We start from the raw sequence: 18,903 nt of genomic DNA, 5'->3' as shown, positions 1-18,903 counted from the left end.
TGTTGTCCATTATAATTTTAAAATGGTCCTATTTGCTAACAAATTGTAGCTGCTCTGTATAACACCAGTGAAATAAGCAAATAAGTAAATAAATATTATTTTGTTATTAGTCTTATGCTGTGAATTAAAATGATTAAATAAACTAAACATGAACTATCAACACATAAGCCTTTCTACCCATTTATTTGTGTGTGTGTGTGTGTGTGTGTGTGTGTGTGTGTGTGTGTGTGTGTGTGTGTGTGTGTGTGTGTGTGTGTGTGTGTGTTGTAAATAAGTGTCACACAAGGTCTTTATGTCAACAGATTTTTTCATAATTTCTAAGTTGTTACATTATTCAATGTTGCTAAAATATTAGAGTATGGCAGGAAGAATTAGATTAAGATTTAAGTAAGAATTTTAGAAAATTAATTTTGATTTCAATTATTATATTAACTACTGATAGGAAACCAAAGAAAAACACATGGTGCTGAGAAGGAACAGCAATGTGTAACATCTGCCACATAAGAAATGTGTTATGATATGATATGTAAGGAGAAAATAGAAGAAAAGGGAAGGCTAAACTGTAAATAATCATTCAAAAATAGTACAGATCATAAATAGGTAATAGTGCTGCATTTTCAAAAATACTTCAACACTATGGAGATCACACATGGCTAAGTGAATCTACTGTAGTTGCTCAAAAAAATGATTCTGCCAATGAAATAAAATTTAAAATACACGTGTTGCTGTCAGAAGAACACTGACTTCCAAAATGATCTAACACTACTGTTGACCTGAATGAAGCTATGATATATAATTAAATTATTAAACCCTATGAATGTAGTGAAATGCTTACTCTCAATTTGTTTTAAAATATGACTCTCTAGTCATACTATTAAGAAATCTAAATGCAATAATGAATGTGCAATAAAACAATGCACAATGCAAGATGCACTGACACCAAGAATTCCATTAATACCAATTGATATACCATTTCAATTTAAAAGACAGCAATTCCTGTTCTTGTATGTGTCAAAATTGATTATACAATATTTGTTTTTAAGGTTCTTAAAATTCTTTCAGTTACAAGTTATGGGAGGGGGGCAACCGTGTCAACTACTGTCCAATGGAAAACAGCAGTCTACTTTGATTTGTTCTTTTCTTCCTTTCCTTCTACCCAGCTATTAAAGGAAAAATGAAATATTCTGACTTTACACTTTATTAATGAGACCTGTACCTTTCCATAAGACTCACGATTGTTCTGTTTATTTGTTAGTTATATGTAGCAAGAATGACAATGACAAGTGCATGAGAATGAGCTTATTTTATTAACCAAAATGGCAAATGGATATTTATCATCCTTTTTTTAATAATTTTCACTGCTTATCTTAAAAGATATATATATATATATATATATATATAAACAGACCTTCCCTATCTAAAAACAGACTATTTTCACCAGAACAGAAGAAAATCTAGCAATCAATCAATCATGGGAAAACAGATGTATAGAAATTTCTAGAATCAGAAATAGTATCAGTATAGCATTTTTTTTTTTTTTTTACTTCCATTAGTAAATACAGTTTAAACAGTTTATATACACTGTAGATATAAATTAATTACATACATGATATAATTATTATATATAACACATCACCATGGAGTCAGAAAGCTCATCATGAGAGGTGCACCCTAAATTCCACAGAACTATCATCTAACATCTTAGATTCTTTCACCATTTTTTACTCAGATAACAGTCTGGCAATGCACTGCAATCAACCACTACTCACCGTGAGAAACTTCACTCCTAGTCACGCCCATATCTAATTTTTATGTATATCTCTCAATTCCTATTTTTTCCATATTTAAAAAATCACTCCAACAGTAGGCATCTCTCAATAACTTCCATGTCTTGTTCATATCCCTTTTATTTATCAGGCTTAGCAATTTACACTCTCAATGTATCCACATAACTTACACTATATAATATTATATTACATAGTGTTATTGTATTAATATAATTTAATATTACTTTAGTTATCTATCTCTGTAACAGTTAACATTTTCAAATCAGCATAAAAACTATGCAACTAGATTTTGCACTCAACAGTCTAGGTATGGTCTGATTATAGCTATAAACAAATGAATCACTAGAACAATGGAATATCTTCTTTTACCAGCAAAATCCTCTTCAAAGCAGCCATCCAACTCAGAATTCCAAAGAGTAGAACTACACTTTTAACTAATGTGAAGTGACATATCCACTTATTTGCCCAAATTACTATTTGATATACAACCTTCTGAAGGCAACCAAATGAATCCTGCTTAGCCTATAAAATTTAGTCCCCCCCCAAACACGCGCGCATGGCATTTATCTGCTATAGGCCTTGTGTGGGAATAATATTATGTATATAAATTGAATATCACCCCCTCCAGAGCAATTTACAATTTATATAAAAGTTGCATAAAGTGAACTGAGTATACACAAATTACTCCATTTGTCATCCTTATCCTTTCAGACACCTGCTCTTTTGCATAAAAGTTGCTGATATTCTTCTCGAAGCTGATGTTCTAGTCAATCTGCTAATATAGTAACCTAATTTGTCATATCTTATGCACTAATTTGTCATAAGCAATTGGCCAAATGCTTTTTTTTTTTTTTTTGCAAAATCAAAAAATACCACAGTATATGTATTCTCCTTATTAACTTTAACAGTTATACCAAAAAATTTATTCCGAGTCATAGTCATAATGGAATTAACTGCATGAAAAATTGCATTTTTAAATAATAACTAACTATAAAGTAATATATTGGATATAAAAAATATATGTTAATATAGTATAATATTATCTTACCTGTGCTTCTTGTGCTAACTGATAAGCAATTTTAACATCACCTATCTGCAAAGCAAGTTCAAATCTGTGTTCAGGATCAGTAGACACTGCTAAAGCTTGAGCTCTAAAACCCTGAAATAAAAAAATTGCTTGTTTTCATTATTTAAATATTGTTTACTTTGAGGTGCTGAACATGGCATATCAATGGTTAATGACATATAATGATGATACAATACTGAAGTAATAATGTATTCAGTTGAGTTTTTTTTTTTAATGTAATACTGATAGTTCAACTCGGTGTCTGTCGCAATTAAAAGGAAAATTATATTGCAGTTAAAGTAAAATAAAAGAACGGAATCATAAGCGAACAATATGCAAGGTATGTTTGATGAAGTAAAGAGTAATAATTTCCCGTAATTTATAAGGGAAAATAATAATTGATTACTTACATTAAAAATATTCCTAAAATTTTCAATCTAGAATGCTATAGACATTCTAGATGAAAACTGAAACAAAAGTGCAAGCATAATCAAGAGAGATTAACAACGCATGAAATCATGAAATTTAGTTAAGCCACAATCTAACTAATCAAAGTCCCAACAGGGTGAGCAGAAGTAGGTATTAAAAAATTTAAGGAAACCTCTGTGAAGATTGCTATATCATGCTAACCAAAACAGATCTGATGGATACCATTCATCCCTGCTATGGAAGTGGAACTCCTTAAACAGGACATTTTTTTTAAAAAATGAACAAGTACTGCAGCTTTCATTTCATGAAAACAGAAACCAATTCAGAAATCTAGAAAATGGCAGTAGATTAGGAAAACAGCTTTTTTTGTTTGTATGATGATGACTTTTTACAACTGGGATAAAATTACTTATACCATTTATATACATAATAATACTTTAGTTGTATTCACCATCAAGCAGTTGCTATTTATTATTTACTGAGCAATTATTATGATCAATTCATCAGCATGGACAAAAGGCTAAACAATATCCCTTTAATTATAATTAAGCATTTTCAAATTAAAAAAATTCATTAAAAAAGGTTTTCCTTTGGGCCACGTTTCAAAGGAGTGGAAAGAGGGCAAAATCATTCTTCTTCATAAGGGAGGTGATAAAACTATAGCTTTGAATTACTGGACAACTCTGTCCAGAGTTGTGGTTAAAGTGTTAGATTAGTTAGGACCAAGATTCAGAATTGGGTTAACAACAGCAGCATTCGCCTTCATGGCTCTGCTAAAGGAAGATCATATTTTAGCAATCTACTTATGATAACAAGGCGACATATACAGGGTGATCAAAATTAAAGTATCTCTGTTTAAAGCCTTGTGGAGCACTGCCCAGTGATCCAAATGCTGTAAAACTTTGCAGGAATACATTGTGAATTATGTGAAAGCAACATCTGGAGGGATAAAAAAAAGTAGTCCCAAAATCCACAACAAGGGGTGCGGTATGATGTACCGAATGTAGATGTAGTAATTTTTCTGTGTGTGTGTAAGAAGGAGAAAAGCAACACAAACATAAATAACACATTCTTATTCACTTCTATTATGTATTCAAGGGTTGTACTGTTCAATGTGCTGCCCTTCCTGGTATGCTACAAACTGTATATTTTGACTGTGTTCAATGACAGAGAGCAGCTGGTCAGGAAACTAATGCTGTGTTGTGCTGTCTTTCAGTGCTGGCAAATTATCTGGATGATCCCGATAAACCCTGTCTTTGAGAAATCACCAGAGCTAGAAGTCATGGGGGGAGGGTAGTCGGATCAGGTGAATGAGGCAGCAATGCACTGGGAAATGCATGGCTGATTACTCTGGCTTCCTGAAATGTTCTCAAAGAACCTCCTGAATGGATCAATTTGTGTGTGTGTGTGTGTGTGTGTGTGTGAGTGAGTGAAAGGGCCCCATCCTGCATGAAAATGACTGAATCCATGCACTGCTGTAGCTATGGTACAACAAAATTGTTTATCATATTGTGATACCTCTCAGGAGTAACTGAGCAGGTCACAGGACACAACTGGCGAATGTCCTCAAAGAAGAATGGTCCAATGAATGAACCCACACCAAACAGCAACTTGGGATGAATGAAAAGGAATTTGTTGGATTTCATGCAGGTTTTGCATAGCCCATACCCAGTAATTGTGGGTATTCACAGCTCCATTCAGGTGAAAGTGAGCCTCATCTCCTGACAAAATCATCCATGGCCACGTAGCATCCAAGTCCACTTGAGCAAGGAATGTTGAAGCGAATGTGAGTCAATGTTCAAAGTCCTGTGGGCACAACTCCAATTCAGGGTTATCTTGAATGAGTGCAAATGCAGAATCTTCTGTAGAATTTTCTAGACAGCTGTGTAAGACACATGTGTCTTGATACAGCACGTGCACTGCAGGAACTAACACTTATTCATGGCCAGCTGCACAATGACAGTAGCAACTTCATTCGCTTGTGAACTGATTGGTTTGTGACCTATGATAGGTCAAAACTCCCAACTATCCCATTTCTTTAAAATAGCTAATAACATTTGTTGCAGAGCATATGGAGATAGTAGACCTTATCAACATTGTTCAGGTAATGAAATTCGTGGATTGCAGCAGCAATGCAATTGTTTAGGTAGTACAGCTTCACGAACAAAGGATACCGGGGCAAAGTTAGTGCCATCACTGTGGATGGTATTAACAACTAGAATAAAGGGAAAAATCCTGTACCCATCTTTTTACCCACCTCCAGCACCTGCCAAGTTGTGTGATATGCAAATTCCATGCATTTTGCGTTTACAATGCCCCTGGTGGTGGTGGTGGTGAATTTTGGAACTACTTCCCCCTTTAGATATGGCTTCTGCATGATGCAGTCTTCCTGCAAAGTTTCGCACATTTGGATCACTGGATGGATAGCACTCCACAAGGCCTTAAACAAGGATATTTTAATCCACGACTTATTTTTCACGGTATTAACAACACCACAAACACTTTTATCAACAAAGATGTTTTATTAACGCTTATATTTCGCTGATTTTCAACTCAGCATCATCAGAGCACAACATACATGTAAACGCGACAGTGAGTGAGTGAAACAATATAATTGCAAAAGACAAAAGATCTAAAGTCCTATTTTTTGGCGCCCTCTAACGGGAAAAAAAAAAAAAAAAAAAACACCAGTTATCCAGGAGCTTTTCTTAAGATAACCGTCTCTCTCCCAAATTTTTGGCAAATTAATGCAACCATATTTGTTAAGGTTGGAAGAATTCTTCAAAGCCATTGCTGACTCAAAAAATAATCTTTCAGATCTATAACGACTCCTAAATAGCACATTCGTTTTCCTCCATCTAATCCTGTGTGAAGGAGTGTCCAAAGCGTGGTCTGCTAGTCCCGACTTGCCATAGTAATAGTAGCGAATGTATCTTTCATGTTCTTCCAGGCGGATGTTCACTGATCTTCCTGTTTGCCCATAATAGGCCAAGTCACAGTCACACGGAACTTCATACACTCCTGGGTGTGCTAAAGGGTGAAGTTTATCCTTAGGCAAGCGGATCAGAGTTGCCAGCTTGACATGAGGTTTGAAAGTGGTGCAAAGGCCATGTTTCAACAATACTTTGGCTATCTTTTCCGATGTACCTCTGATATAGGGAATAGAAATGGTCATGTTGTATTCTTGTGTATTAGGGGAGGGCAGAGTAATGGACCTATGTAGTATTTTATCTATTTTGTAGGGATTGTAGCCATTGGCTAAGAACATATGACGCAGGTATTGGAATTCAGTGGTCAGAGCTGTATCGTTAGAACAAAGGGCTCTGTGTGTAAGTGTTTTTAAAATGCCGTACTGTTGGACTGGATGCTGATGTGATTGTTTATGTAGGTATCTTCCTGTGTGTGTAGGCTTTCTGTAAATAGAAAAAGATAGTATTCTATCTTTTTTCTATGTTCTTAGCCAATGGCTACATGTTCTTAGCCAATGGCTACAATCCCTACAAAATAGATAAAATACTACATAGGTCCATTACTCTGCCCTCCCCTAATACACAAGAATACAACATGACCATTTCTATTCCCTATATCAGAGGTACATCGGAAAAGATAGCCAAAGTATTGTTGAAACATGGCCTTTGCACCACTTTCAAACCTCATGTCAAGCTGGCAACTCTGATCCGCTTGCCTAAGGATAAACTTCACCCTTTAGCACACCCAGGAGTGTATGAAGTTCTGTGTGACTGTGACTTGGCCGATTATGGGCAAACAGGAAGATCAGTGAACATCCGCCTGGAAGAACATGAAAGATACATTCGCTACTATTACTATGGCAAGTCGGGACTAGCAGACCACGCTTTGGACACTCCTTCACATAGGATTAGATGGAGGAAAACGAATGTGCTATTTAGGAGTCGTTATAGATCTGAAAGATTATTTTTTGAGTCAGCAATGGCTTTGAAGAATTCTTCCAACCTTAACAAATATGGTTGCATTAATTTGCCAAAAATTTGGGAGAGAGACGGTTATCCTAAGAAAAACTCCTGGATAAGTGGTGTTTTTTTTTTTTTTTTCGTTAGAGGGCGCCAAAAAATAAGACTTTAGATCTTTTGTCTTTTGCAATTATATTGTTTCACTCACTCACTGTCGCGTTTACATGTATGTTGTGCTCTGATGATGCTGAGTTGAAAATCAGCGAAATATAAGCGTTAATAAAACATCTTTGTTGATAAAAGTGTTTGTGGTGTTGTTAATACCGTGAAAAATAAGTCATGAATAACCATCAACACCTAAGCTTATCTGTTAGAAGGATATTTTAATTTTGATCGCCCGGTACACAGGACTAAGGTATTAACAACTAGAATGTGACAGTAGTATATTTAGATTTTGCAAAAGCTCTTCATAGATTGCTACATGGGAAGCTGGTAATTAAACTGGAACAGATGGGATTGGATGGTATATGAGTACAATGGATTTGGAGTTTGGCTGTCTGATAGCTATGTATGAGGGGAATAACATCCCAGAAGAGAAAAATCACTAATGGTGCCCCAAGGGTTTATTTTGTATTGGAAAGGCTGATAAGGAGTTACATCCAAAGGCAGGTTGATAACACTAGCATGCAATTTCTAATCAGCTTTTCCAATACTTTGTTTACCACACCAGAGATACTAACTAATCTAAAATTAGTTGCATCAGTCTTAACACCACCCTTATACAATGGAATTATCTTCCTCTTCTTCAACTTGTTAGGAATCATGCATGTGCTGAGATTCAGAATGAACAAAATTAGGAGTACTGCTAACTTTTTGCACATTCCCAGGCACTAATGTCAATATCTCATGCAGTCTTTTCAATCTAGAATGTTGTAGAATATCTACAGCATTCTAGATTGAATTCATTATATACATTGTAATACTTTAGTTGTAACACAGAAACAGTTGTAACACTGATTTTTGGCTTACTGCCTTTTAATCCTTTATCCTTGGATAAAGGATTAAACTACTGAAGATACACCTCAAGTATCTTCAGGACTGAGGCAACTCGTGGTAAAGGTGGACCAAGCTCTTATCATTCCTTGTCTTAGTATCTCCCATAATGCAAAGCACATCTCCTTGCAGACATGTATAATGCTATGCATTAAGGGAAGAGCCACTACCCAGACTGGTTTCAAACCTTTATTGAGGTCTCATCAGTGGGAGCCAGATCCAGAGGTGGTGATACTAAAGTGGAAGCAATGGAGAAGTCATATTTACTTATACGAGTTGCCAAAAGGTCTCTCACCTTATTATTACATTACTCTGGATTTAGAGAAAGATGTTGGAAGTTTTTTCCCACTTGGTTAGACTATAATAAATTTAGATTAATCCTTTATCCAAGTGTAAGCAAACAAAGTTTGTGCTATACTTCAGGCACAAACTTTGTTTGCTTACACTTGGATAAAGGATTAAACTAAATTTATTATAGTCTAACCAAGTGGGAAAAAACTTCCAACATCTTGGGAAAACCTAGAGGATATTACACATACCGGCCACTGAATTAGAGACCTTTATGCAGAAGAACGTAAATAAACGTCTCTTACATAGTTTATATGAAAAACACTTGGTCATGTGCGTGACCACGTGTTCTAGGCAACTATTTAAGAATGCTGCTAGTCAGGAATTGTCAACAGCGGTGATCAGAATGGGAAAAACGAAGGATCTTCCAGAGTTCAATAAAGGGCTTCTTGTGGGTACTCATCTGACTTCAGCTACAATTTTGAAAACAGCAGAGTGGGATATCCGAGGTGTTTAATCACTGAAAAATAACCACACTGCTTGTCTAACTGTGGTCCTATGATAGTCTGTCAAGAATGGGATCACCATCATCTTAGAAGACTTGTACAGACAAACAAAACTTGTGCAGCAATTGACCAAAGCATTTAATGAAGGCCATTCCCAACCCATATCTTACCAAACTACGTGCAGGGAATTGAAGAGGATCAGTATTGGCAGTTGTATGCATATATGGAAATCACTGATTTCTTCAAAGAACTGGAAAGTTCATCTCCAGTGGTGTTGGAAACACCATGACTGGACAATGGAAAAAAAAAATCATGCCATCCAGCAAGTTGCGGTATACTGTGTTCTGTACCGACAGTAGGAAGAGAGTTTGGCGGGAGACCCACGAAGCAATAAATCCAGCTTGCCTCGAGTTGTAAACACAACTCAAGGTTCTGGAAGTGGTGTCATGGTGTGGTGCATGTTCTGTTGGTAAGGAATGGGTCCTCTGATATTGTTGGAAGGTCAGGTGTCTTCCAAGGAATATCTGAACATTGTTACCAATCAAGTCTATTCTGCAATGTTGACATTTTATCCAGCAGTGATGGTTATTTCAAGAATGACAATGCTACTGACCATCGTGTAAGAATTGTTCAGCAGTAGTTCAGTGAGCATGAAGGAACTTCCACCATCTTCCTTGGCCACCACATGATCTGAACTCCATTGAAAATTTAAAGGACTGTGTGATGAATATCTGGTATTGTAGACATAGATGAAATCCAACACCTTGTGGAATGTTACAGCACATATGGTAATTCAGGCTAACGGAGGTGTATTAAATACAAGTTTGTAATTCATTGACCAGTACGATTAGTAGTGGATGAGCTAACAATTTTGTTCTATTTTTTATTTTATAATTTTTTAAAATTTATTTTTTTACATACTCTGAAAACCCTACCTTAGAAACTACATGTGGAATTTTTTAAAGCCATTTCAGGCTTCCAATAAGTAAACGGTGGCTGCACTCCAGTCAATGAAATTTATCTTGCACCTAAAGACAATCACAAGCATCTCTACCCATTTTAATCTGTACCCCGTTGATTGGAGAGCAGATAAGCTGACCACTCAGCTAACTGGCCATAAACTGGTATTCATCCATTTAACTTCCACGTGAAATGGGAGTTAAATGAATGGGATGCCGTCAGATATAACTTCCTTCAGACGCTCTTTCAACCATGCACTGCCTCAAGTTGCTTTCTCAGTTTATTATAATCACCTACCTTATAAATTAAAGATGCCAAGAAATTATATTCTTGGTTTCATCCTTTATCCAAGTGTAAGCAAACAAAGTTTGGACATGAAGGACCTTCACAACTGGGCAAGTTGTACATAGAGGCTAATGACTTCATATCAATTGCCTCAGTTTCCCATAATTCAAAACACAATGTTATGCATTATGGGAAGGGCCACTACCCAGACCAGTTTCGATCTTTATTGAGGTCTCATCAGTAGGAGTCAGACCTAGAAGATACCAAGGTTGAATAATGCAGCAATCATATATTTCCCATAAACAAGTAGTCAAAGGTGTCACACATTTCGATTATTTGTATTTTACTACATATATCTTCTGGGTCTGGTTCCTAGTGGTGAGAAGACCTCAATAAAGATTGAAACTGGTCTGGGTAGTGGCCCTTCGCATGATGCATAGCCTTATACATGTACGTAATGCATTATGGGATACTAAGGCAATTGATGTGAAGTTATTAGCCTCTATATACAAGTAACCCAGCCGTGAAGTTACTTCACACACAGACTTTGTTTGCTTACACTTGGATAAAGGATGAAACCAAGAATATAATTTCTTGGCATCTTTAATTTATAGTATAACCAAGTGAAAAAACTTTCACACCTACTTTACAGTTCTATATATGTTTCTCTTCTTAGAAAACTTACCTATATTGTCACCATCCAAGTCAAAACTGCACGATCATACTCACCAACTAGATCCAGCGTTCCTGTACTCTCAGTCTCTTCCATTACACGCTGCTTAAGGTAGTTACTCTTGAGTAATTCTATCAATTAATTTTTCCTTGTTTTGCATGCTTTCTCCTGCCTCTGGTCTCTATCACAATAGTTGAAGTCATTCATAATGATAGTCCTCTTGTATCCATAAGGTTTATCTTATGCACTTCACAGTCTTTAGATGATCCTTGTCTGCAGTGGTATTTGAGTGTGTATTTTGTCTATTAACGTCTTGATTTTAATGCTCAAACCAGGAAGCTAGAATCCTTTCCATTTTTTCCAAAATCACTAGTCACATAACAAACCTGAGCTAATTTCATGTGTTTTTTTTTTAATTGTCTCTCTCTCTAATGGTGCAAAGTATCAATTCATTATATCCAGTCATTAATTTTATATCTTTCTCCTCCCCCACCTACTCTGATAACTTCTCGGTAAACTTTTCCTCTAAGGCAGTGGTTCTTAAACTGCAGGTCATGATCCCCTGGAGATTGTGAAAAGATTCTAGGAAGTCACAGCAAACATTGATAAATATGACTAAATAAAATGTTTATTAAAGAACTATTGAAATTATTATATACTAAAACCTTTCATTACATATTTCTCGTAGAAAGGCTTAGATGTTGGTTATACATGCTTATTAAATTATTTAAGGAATTTACAACGTACAAATGATATGAATTAAAATTAAAGTTTAATCTATATTCCAATATTTCGGCAATGTCACGTTGCCATTTTCACAGGAACTTAAAATAAAGACACGTGCACGCAGGCACTACATACAGTAAATGACGACGAAGTAGGAAGCTATAATTTCTCCTAAAAGTCCTGATGGTGTCCCCTAGCAGGCTATGTAAGTATTCTCAGCTGCTGGGCTGAAGGTCTTCTGATGTAAGTCTCCCAAATTTGGGGAAGTCTCATGCAACCAAATTTGTTGAGGTTTGGCATGTGTCTTAGGGCTGAGGTTGATTCCATGAATAGCCTTTCAAATTTGAATTTACTACGGTGTACAACCGTGGCTTTCTTACACCATATTCTGTGGCGAGTATCCAGAGTATGGTCTGCAAGACCAGAGTGGCTGTACTGGTGAAAACGGATGTAGTCCTTGTGTTCTGAAATTCTGATATTCATTGTCCTGCCTGTTTGGCCAAAACAGGAGAGGTTACAGCTGCAAGGGACCTGGTATACACCAGGTAGGTCTAAGGGAGGTGGTTGGTCTTTAGTGGAGCGGATAAGGAATGCCAATCTTTTATATGGTCTGTAACAAAAGGTCTAAACTTATCTGTTCAAATGACAATGCCCTAACCACTGAACTAAACCACATCCTCGACACTTTCTCAGCCAATGGCTACCCCCCCCCCCCAAAAATACTGACACCAGTTAACCAACCAACCCCCCCCCTTCACAACAAGGATTATTCTAAATCCATCACCATTCTCTACATCTGAGGCACCTTGAAAAATATTACCAAAATCCTAAAAAAACATAACTTGACCTCTTGTTACAGACCATATAAAAAATTGGCATCCCTTATCTGCTCCACTAAAGACCTAACCTCCCTTAGACCTACCTGGTGTATACCAGGTCCCTTGCAGCTGTAACCTGTCCTATTTTGGCCAAACAGGCAGGACAGCAAATATCAGAATCCGTTTTCACCAGTACAGCAACTCTAGTCTTGCAGACTATGCTCTGGATACTCGCCACAGAATACAGTGGGAGAAAGCTACGGTTATACATCGTAGTAAATTCAAATTTGAAAGGCTATTCATGGAATCAGCCTCAGCCCTAAGAAACATGCCAAACCTCAACAAATTTGGTTGCATGAGACTACCCCAAATTTGGGAGACTTACATCAGAAGACCTTCAGTCCAACGGCCGAGAATACTTAAATAGCCCGCTAGGGGGAACCATCAGGACTTTTAGGAGAAATGATAGCTTCCTGCTTCGTCCTCATTTACTGTATATAGTGTCTGCGTACATGTGTCTTTATTTTAAGTTCCTGTGAAAATGGCAACGTGACGTTGCCGAAATATTGGAATATAGATTAAAGTTTAATTTTAATTTATACATTGTAAATTCCTTAAGTAATTTAATAAGCATTATTACATATTTGTTTAGTTTATTGCAGGAAAAAAAGTCAAAATGACATGATTACATTAGAGTATAAAAAAACTTAACCATATTTGTTAGAAATATAAAAATTTTAGGTCTGTGTAAATCTTTCTTAAAGGTTAGAAACCATATATTGCAAGAAAAGTAGAATCACTGTTTTTGTTTTTTTTCCTGAAGGGATACATGCTAATAACATAATCTCTCATATTTCATATACCACTCAATCAAATGTATAAAATTGAAAGAAAACTTATTTTACTTGTTTTTCCAGGAAATGAGCAACTCTAGTTCTCTGTTCCCTAGGAATTGTAGGTAACACTTTGTCAGCTGTTTCAAAATCTCCTCTCATGACAGCAGTCTGATATTCAAGCACAGACAATAACAAGGAATAAGATACAACATTTAGTTCTTTATCTCCCAAATAGAGCCTACTATCTTTGGGAATGTATCCTAATAAATACATTGTCCTGCATAAAATTACATTAATCATGTTAGAAAACTCATAGCAATTTCATATTTTAGTAGTTCTGTAAATAAATAAATAAAAAATAACATATGTACGTGCACACACAGTCATATTAATACAAACTACATCACCTGCTGTTACCATATTTTTTGGTAATTAAATTTGAATGCCTATTTCAAAAGCGATAACACAATAATTGTCACAAATAACGAAGAAGGTAATATAATATTTTCATTTCTGATTAATATTTGACTTTATTTGTACAAAATGTGCCATAATTAGGAAATGACAACAAACTCAACAAATTTGCTAACTCAAGATAGAGTGGACAGCATTATTTTTGTTGGAAAAACAAATACCGGTATCAAAATTAGTTCAACTACGCAGTTTTACTAACAATGTAAAGAAAATTTCACTTTTTGCCATTAAGTACTTGTGGATCATCGTCTTGCTTTTATTACAGCTTGGCACCAGTGGGGCATTGACAAAATCAATTTCCTGATGGATGAAACTGTCACAAATAACGAAGAAGGTAATATAATATTTTCATTTCTGATTAATATTTGACTTTATTTGTACAAAATGTGCCATAATTAGGAAATGACAACAAACTCAACAAATTTGCTAACTCAAGATAGAGTGGACAGCATTATTTTTGTTAGAAAAACAAATACCGGTATCAAAATTAGTTCAACTACGCAGTTTTACTAACAATGTAAAGAAAATTTCACTTTTTGCCATTAAGTACTTGTGGATCATCGTCTTGCTTTTATTACAGCTTGGCACCAGTGGGGCATTGACAAAATCAATTTCCTGATGGATGAAACTGTCAATTCATGATTCCACATCCTTATGACTTCTAGGAACTCAAAAGTGTTTTTGGCTTCTTCTTCTGTATTTCAATCTCCATTTGGTGTGACAAATTCTCAATGGGATTGAGATCTGAGTTGTTTCCTGGCCACAGTAGTTGCTGAATTAAGTATTCATTGAGCCACTTATTAACCTGCAACAAAAATTAAAGCTTTTTTTTTTTTTTTTAAAGTACTAAACTCAATTCATATGGTGAATTTTAGAGTTATAGTATTACTTACACTTTCTGCTCTATGACAAGGGGCAAAGCTATTCTGAAAGATGCAATTTGTCATTATGGTAAAGTGGTCTCTGATAGTAGGCAGCAATTCTTCTAAATTTTTTCTGTTACACTTGTGCATTCAATGAATCTTTTATGAAGTACAAGTGACCAACACCATGATACAACATTGAGTTCCAGATCACCTGACTAGTTGAGAATTTGACTGTTGACAACAGGCAGTCAGGGTTGAAGTTTTCGCTTGTTCATCTTCAAACTGTCTGTCTGTCGGCAGCACCTTGCAGGTTAAACCTTTTCTCGTCAGGGAAAGGGAAAAAAAAAAATCACTCTTTTCTCACTGATCAGGAGTTCATTTGACATGTTCGTTGCACCAATTTAATCGAGTCAATCTCATTTTTTTGGGTTAACAAGGACTTCTTTGTAGGGTGCCTGGCTACCAGTCCCTGTTGAATGAGTCTTCTCCTGACAGGTAAAGAGCTTGCCACAACTCCTGTCTGTTCTTCGCAGTCCTGTTTCAGTTCTCCTGACTGCTCTAGAGCTGCTTTAAAACTCGATCTTGGCATGGTGTAGACAGTGGCTTTCTTCCTGTCCTTTTCTTCCTTTCAGCAGATCTGGTTTCTTTTACTTTCGAGAGCAGCCGTATCACAGTAGATTGACTACAGGACACCCTTTAAGGTATTTCATGAGAGGGATAGCCTTCCCTATTCAAAGCTTGAATCACACGTTTTCTGTGAGGTGTTAATTGCATGTAACTAGCCATAGCAATCTCAGCACAAAAATGTAAAACTACTCTTGCTGTCTCTTTATAGCATAAAAAATTCTGACACAATAGCAGTAACTATTACATTATATAGAAACCTGTGGGAATGATAGATGATGCAATACAACAAAATATCTAATGATAAACTAATATAAAAATGAACTACTAAAAACTATATTTATGTAAGGTAATGCAGTTTCTGTTTTTTCTAAGGTAATGGAGGATTCCCAGTGGAGAGAGGCGTTAGACAAGGATGCAAGTTATCACCATTATTGTTTAACCTTTATAGTGAACAAATGCTTAGAGAGGCACTTGAGGATGTAGAAGAAGGAATAAAAATAAATGGAAGAATCATTAATAACTTAAGATATGCAGATGACGTAGTGGTGATGGCAGAAAGTGAAAATGAATTACAACAAATTCTTCAAAGAATTGAAAACTCCTGTCAAGATTACAGATTAAGGATTAACACAAAGAAGACCAAGAAAATGATAATGGGCAGAAAAATAGGAGATAATATAAAGATAAGATGTGGAGGAAAGATTTTAGAAGTGGAAAGATTTCAATGTTTAGGTAGCTAGATCTCAGAGAAAGGAACTTCAGAGTTGGACATTAGAAATAGAATAGGCAAAGCTAAATCGGCATTTATGGAAATGAAGAGAATTTTAATAAACAAGATTAAAATAGGTGTTAGAGTTGGAATAGTTAAAGCAACAGTTTGGAGTACTGCAAGTTATGGAAGTGTCATGGACACCCAGAAAGAGAGATATGGAAAGAATTAATGCATTGGAAATGTAGTGTTACAGAAAGATGGAAAAGATTAGCTATACAGAGAGAACATCAAATCATGAAGTTTTAAGAGTTGGGATGGAAAGAACACTGCTCAAGAATATTATGCAAAGAAAGACCAGATTTGCAGGACATCTTCTGAGCGGTTCTTCAGGACACCTGACAAGAACTATATTACAAGTGAAAGTTGAGGGGAAGAAAAGACGTGGAAGCCCAATTAGAGAGTGGTTCAATGACATCGTGGAATAGACTGGTTTAAGAATGATGAAGGCGACAGACCAAGAAAAATGGAGAGGAGCTGCTCGTCTGCTGCAACCATCTTGCTAGAGGATGCTACTGGACAACAAATGCAGTTTCTATGAACATGAGTGTATCATCATCATCATCATAAAATTTCTGCCATGTACCCTCAAGGGGTGTACAGGATATGATAGTACTACATGAAAAATTTACATCATTATTAACTTCCTATCTACAATTTTCCTCCAGATCAGTCTGTTACTTGTCAAGACTCCAATATTATCAGATCTTATATTTCTGTCTTCTAAGGCACTTTGTACCGTACCAATCCACCTATATCTTGATCTTCCTCTGGGTCGTTTTCCTACCAACCTGGCAGAGAACACTTGTTTTGCCAATGTTATCTCGCACATTCTGTTTAAATGACCATACCACCTGAGATTAGCTCTGCTAATGCATTCCTGGATGCTGACAATGTCAAGTTCTTTCCTAATATCCTCGTTTTTAATATGATATTGCCTTTGATGCCATTTGTTCACGCCTCTAATCTTTCTCAGGATTCTCATATCTGCAGTCTCTAGTCTTTGGTCAAGTGTTTTACTTCTGACCTAGCTCTCAGATCCATAATTTAAAACTAGATTGAACACTATCTTGTATACAGCTAATTTAGTGTTCCAACTAATTTCCCTCTTATTCCATATGAATTCATTCAATTGACTTCCTACAATACCAGCTTTATTGATTCTGTTGTCTATTTCCATATTTAATTTACCATCTTCACTAAAAGTCGTGCCTAAGTAGGTGAAATGTTTTACTTGTTCCATAGGTTTTCCGTTCACAATGCAGTACATTTTCAACGATTCCGACTATTTTCATTGTATTTGTCTTTTTATTACTGACCTTCATGCCATATTTATTACAACAGTTATTCAATTTAGTCAAGGAATCTTGCAGACTTGTAGTAGATTTATTGATAAGTATAACATCATCTGCATAAAGCAAAGAGCTGACATTAACATCTCCAATTTTAATATCATGTTTAATACCACTTTCCTTCATAACGTGATCCATATAGATAATCAATAACAGAGGGAATAATGTACATCCTTGTCTCACACCAGATTTAACATTAAACCATCTTCCTGTACTTCCTTCAATTCTAACTGCTGACTTACAACTCAAATAAAGACTAAGTACTGCTTGATATAATGCCCAACTGACACCATATAACTCTAGCATATTTATTTATTGGCTTCTCTCTTGGCACTTTATCATATGCCTTTAAAGATCTACAAAACTCAAATAGAGATCTTTGTTATATTCCCATGATTTCTCCACTATTTGTCGTAAAGTGAAGATCTGATCCTGACAGCCTCTATTTGGTCGGAATCCAGCTTGTGATTCACCAAGCTTTTCTTCCACAATTCTTCTCAACTGTTTCTCAAGTATACTTGCATATATCTTACTAGGAACACTCAGCAGGGAAATACCTCTGTAATTCTCACATTCAGTTTTATTTCCCTTTTTATATATATGGGTACCATGAGAGCTCTACTCCAATCATCAGGAATTTGTCCCTCTGTCCAGGCCTTCTGAACTATTCAGTGCAGCCACTGCAAGACTTTTATGCCACCATACTTAAGCATTTCTGGTCGAATATCATCTACTCCTGCTAAGTAGCAGGAGTAGATGACATTTTAAGCCTTTGATGGCTTTTTCTACTTCAAGTATGGATATGTATTCCTGACTGTTGAGTGTTTTTTATTACTGTGCTATCACTGCTTGTTTCATTTAGCAGTTTTTCAAAGTAATTACTCCATACTTCAAAGATATCTTTTTCTCCTGTTTTCATGTCACCTTTATCATCTCTAACTACTTTTACAGTACTCTCTCCTCCATTTCTAAGCTTCTTCAACAATCTCCAAAATATTTTGCCAGCTTCCTGATATTTATTTTCTATGTTCTTGCCAAAGTCCTCCCATGACTTCTGTTTAGCTAGTTTCACACAGTGTTTGGCATTCTTACATTTGTCTCTGTATTCTCTAAGAGCACAAGCTGACTTATTTGCCAGGAACTTTTCATATGCTTTCTTCTTTTTTCTTCACTGTCTCTTTAACTTCCTCTGTCCACCATGGAGTTCTGATTTTTCTATCCTTGCAGACAACCTCACCACATGCCTCTCTGGCTGAATCAATCAAGGTTTTTTTCAAGGCTTGACACTGAATCTCCAAGGTTTGGTTCCTGTTCTCAAACTCTTTTATTTTTTTTAATAATCTTGGCGTATTTTAGTCTACAGTTCACATCTGAGAGCTGCTTAACTTTTATTCGCTTTAAAACTTTCTTACATGTTATTCTTTTTAATATTAAATTCAATTTTATCCTGCTCAAGACT

General features: G+C 35.8%; 1 protein-coding gene across 1 annotated transcript in view; it reads right to left on the bottom strand.

Annotated features, from left to right (window-relative positions):
• The window catches only part of beta'COP (coatomer subunit beta'), a 293,541-nt gene that overhangs the window by 70,576 nt on the left and 204,062 nt on the right, over positions 1–18,903 (bottom strand). Inside the window, exons 14-15 of the mRNA XM_090394070.1 lie at positions 13,426–13,633; positions 2,836–2,946 (exon numbers count right to left, since the gene is read on the bottom strand). Coding sequence (XP_090250196.1) covers positions 2,836–2,946; positions 13,426–13,633 — 319 coding nt within the window. The remainder of the gene's footprint in view (positions 1–2,835; positions 2,947–13,425; positions 13,634–18,903) is intronic.

This window comes from Typopeltis vanoorti, chromosome 1, assembly GCF_054136105.1.
Source record: "Typopeltis vanoorti isolate ZY-2024b chromosome 1, IOZ_Tvanoo_1.0, whole genome shotgun sequence".
Classification (NCBI taxonomy): Eukaryota; Metazoa; Arthropoda; class Arachnida; order Uropygi; family Thelyphonidae; genus Typopeltis; species Typopeltis vanoorti.
Note: the sequence above shows the minus strand (reverse complement) of the source record. Positions and strands in the feature narration are given on the sequence as shown.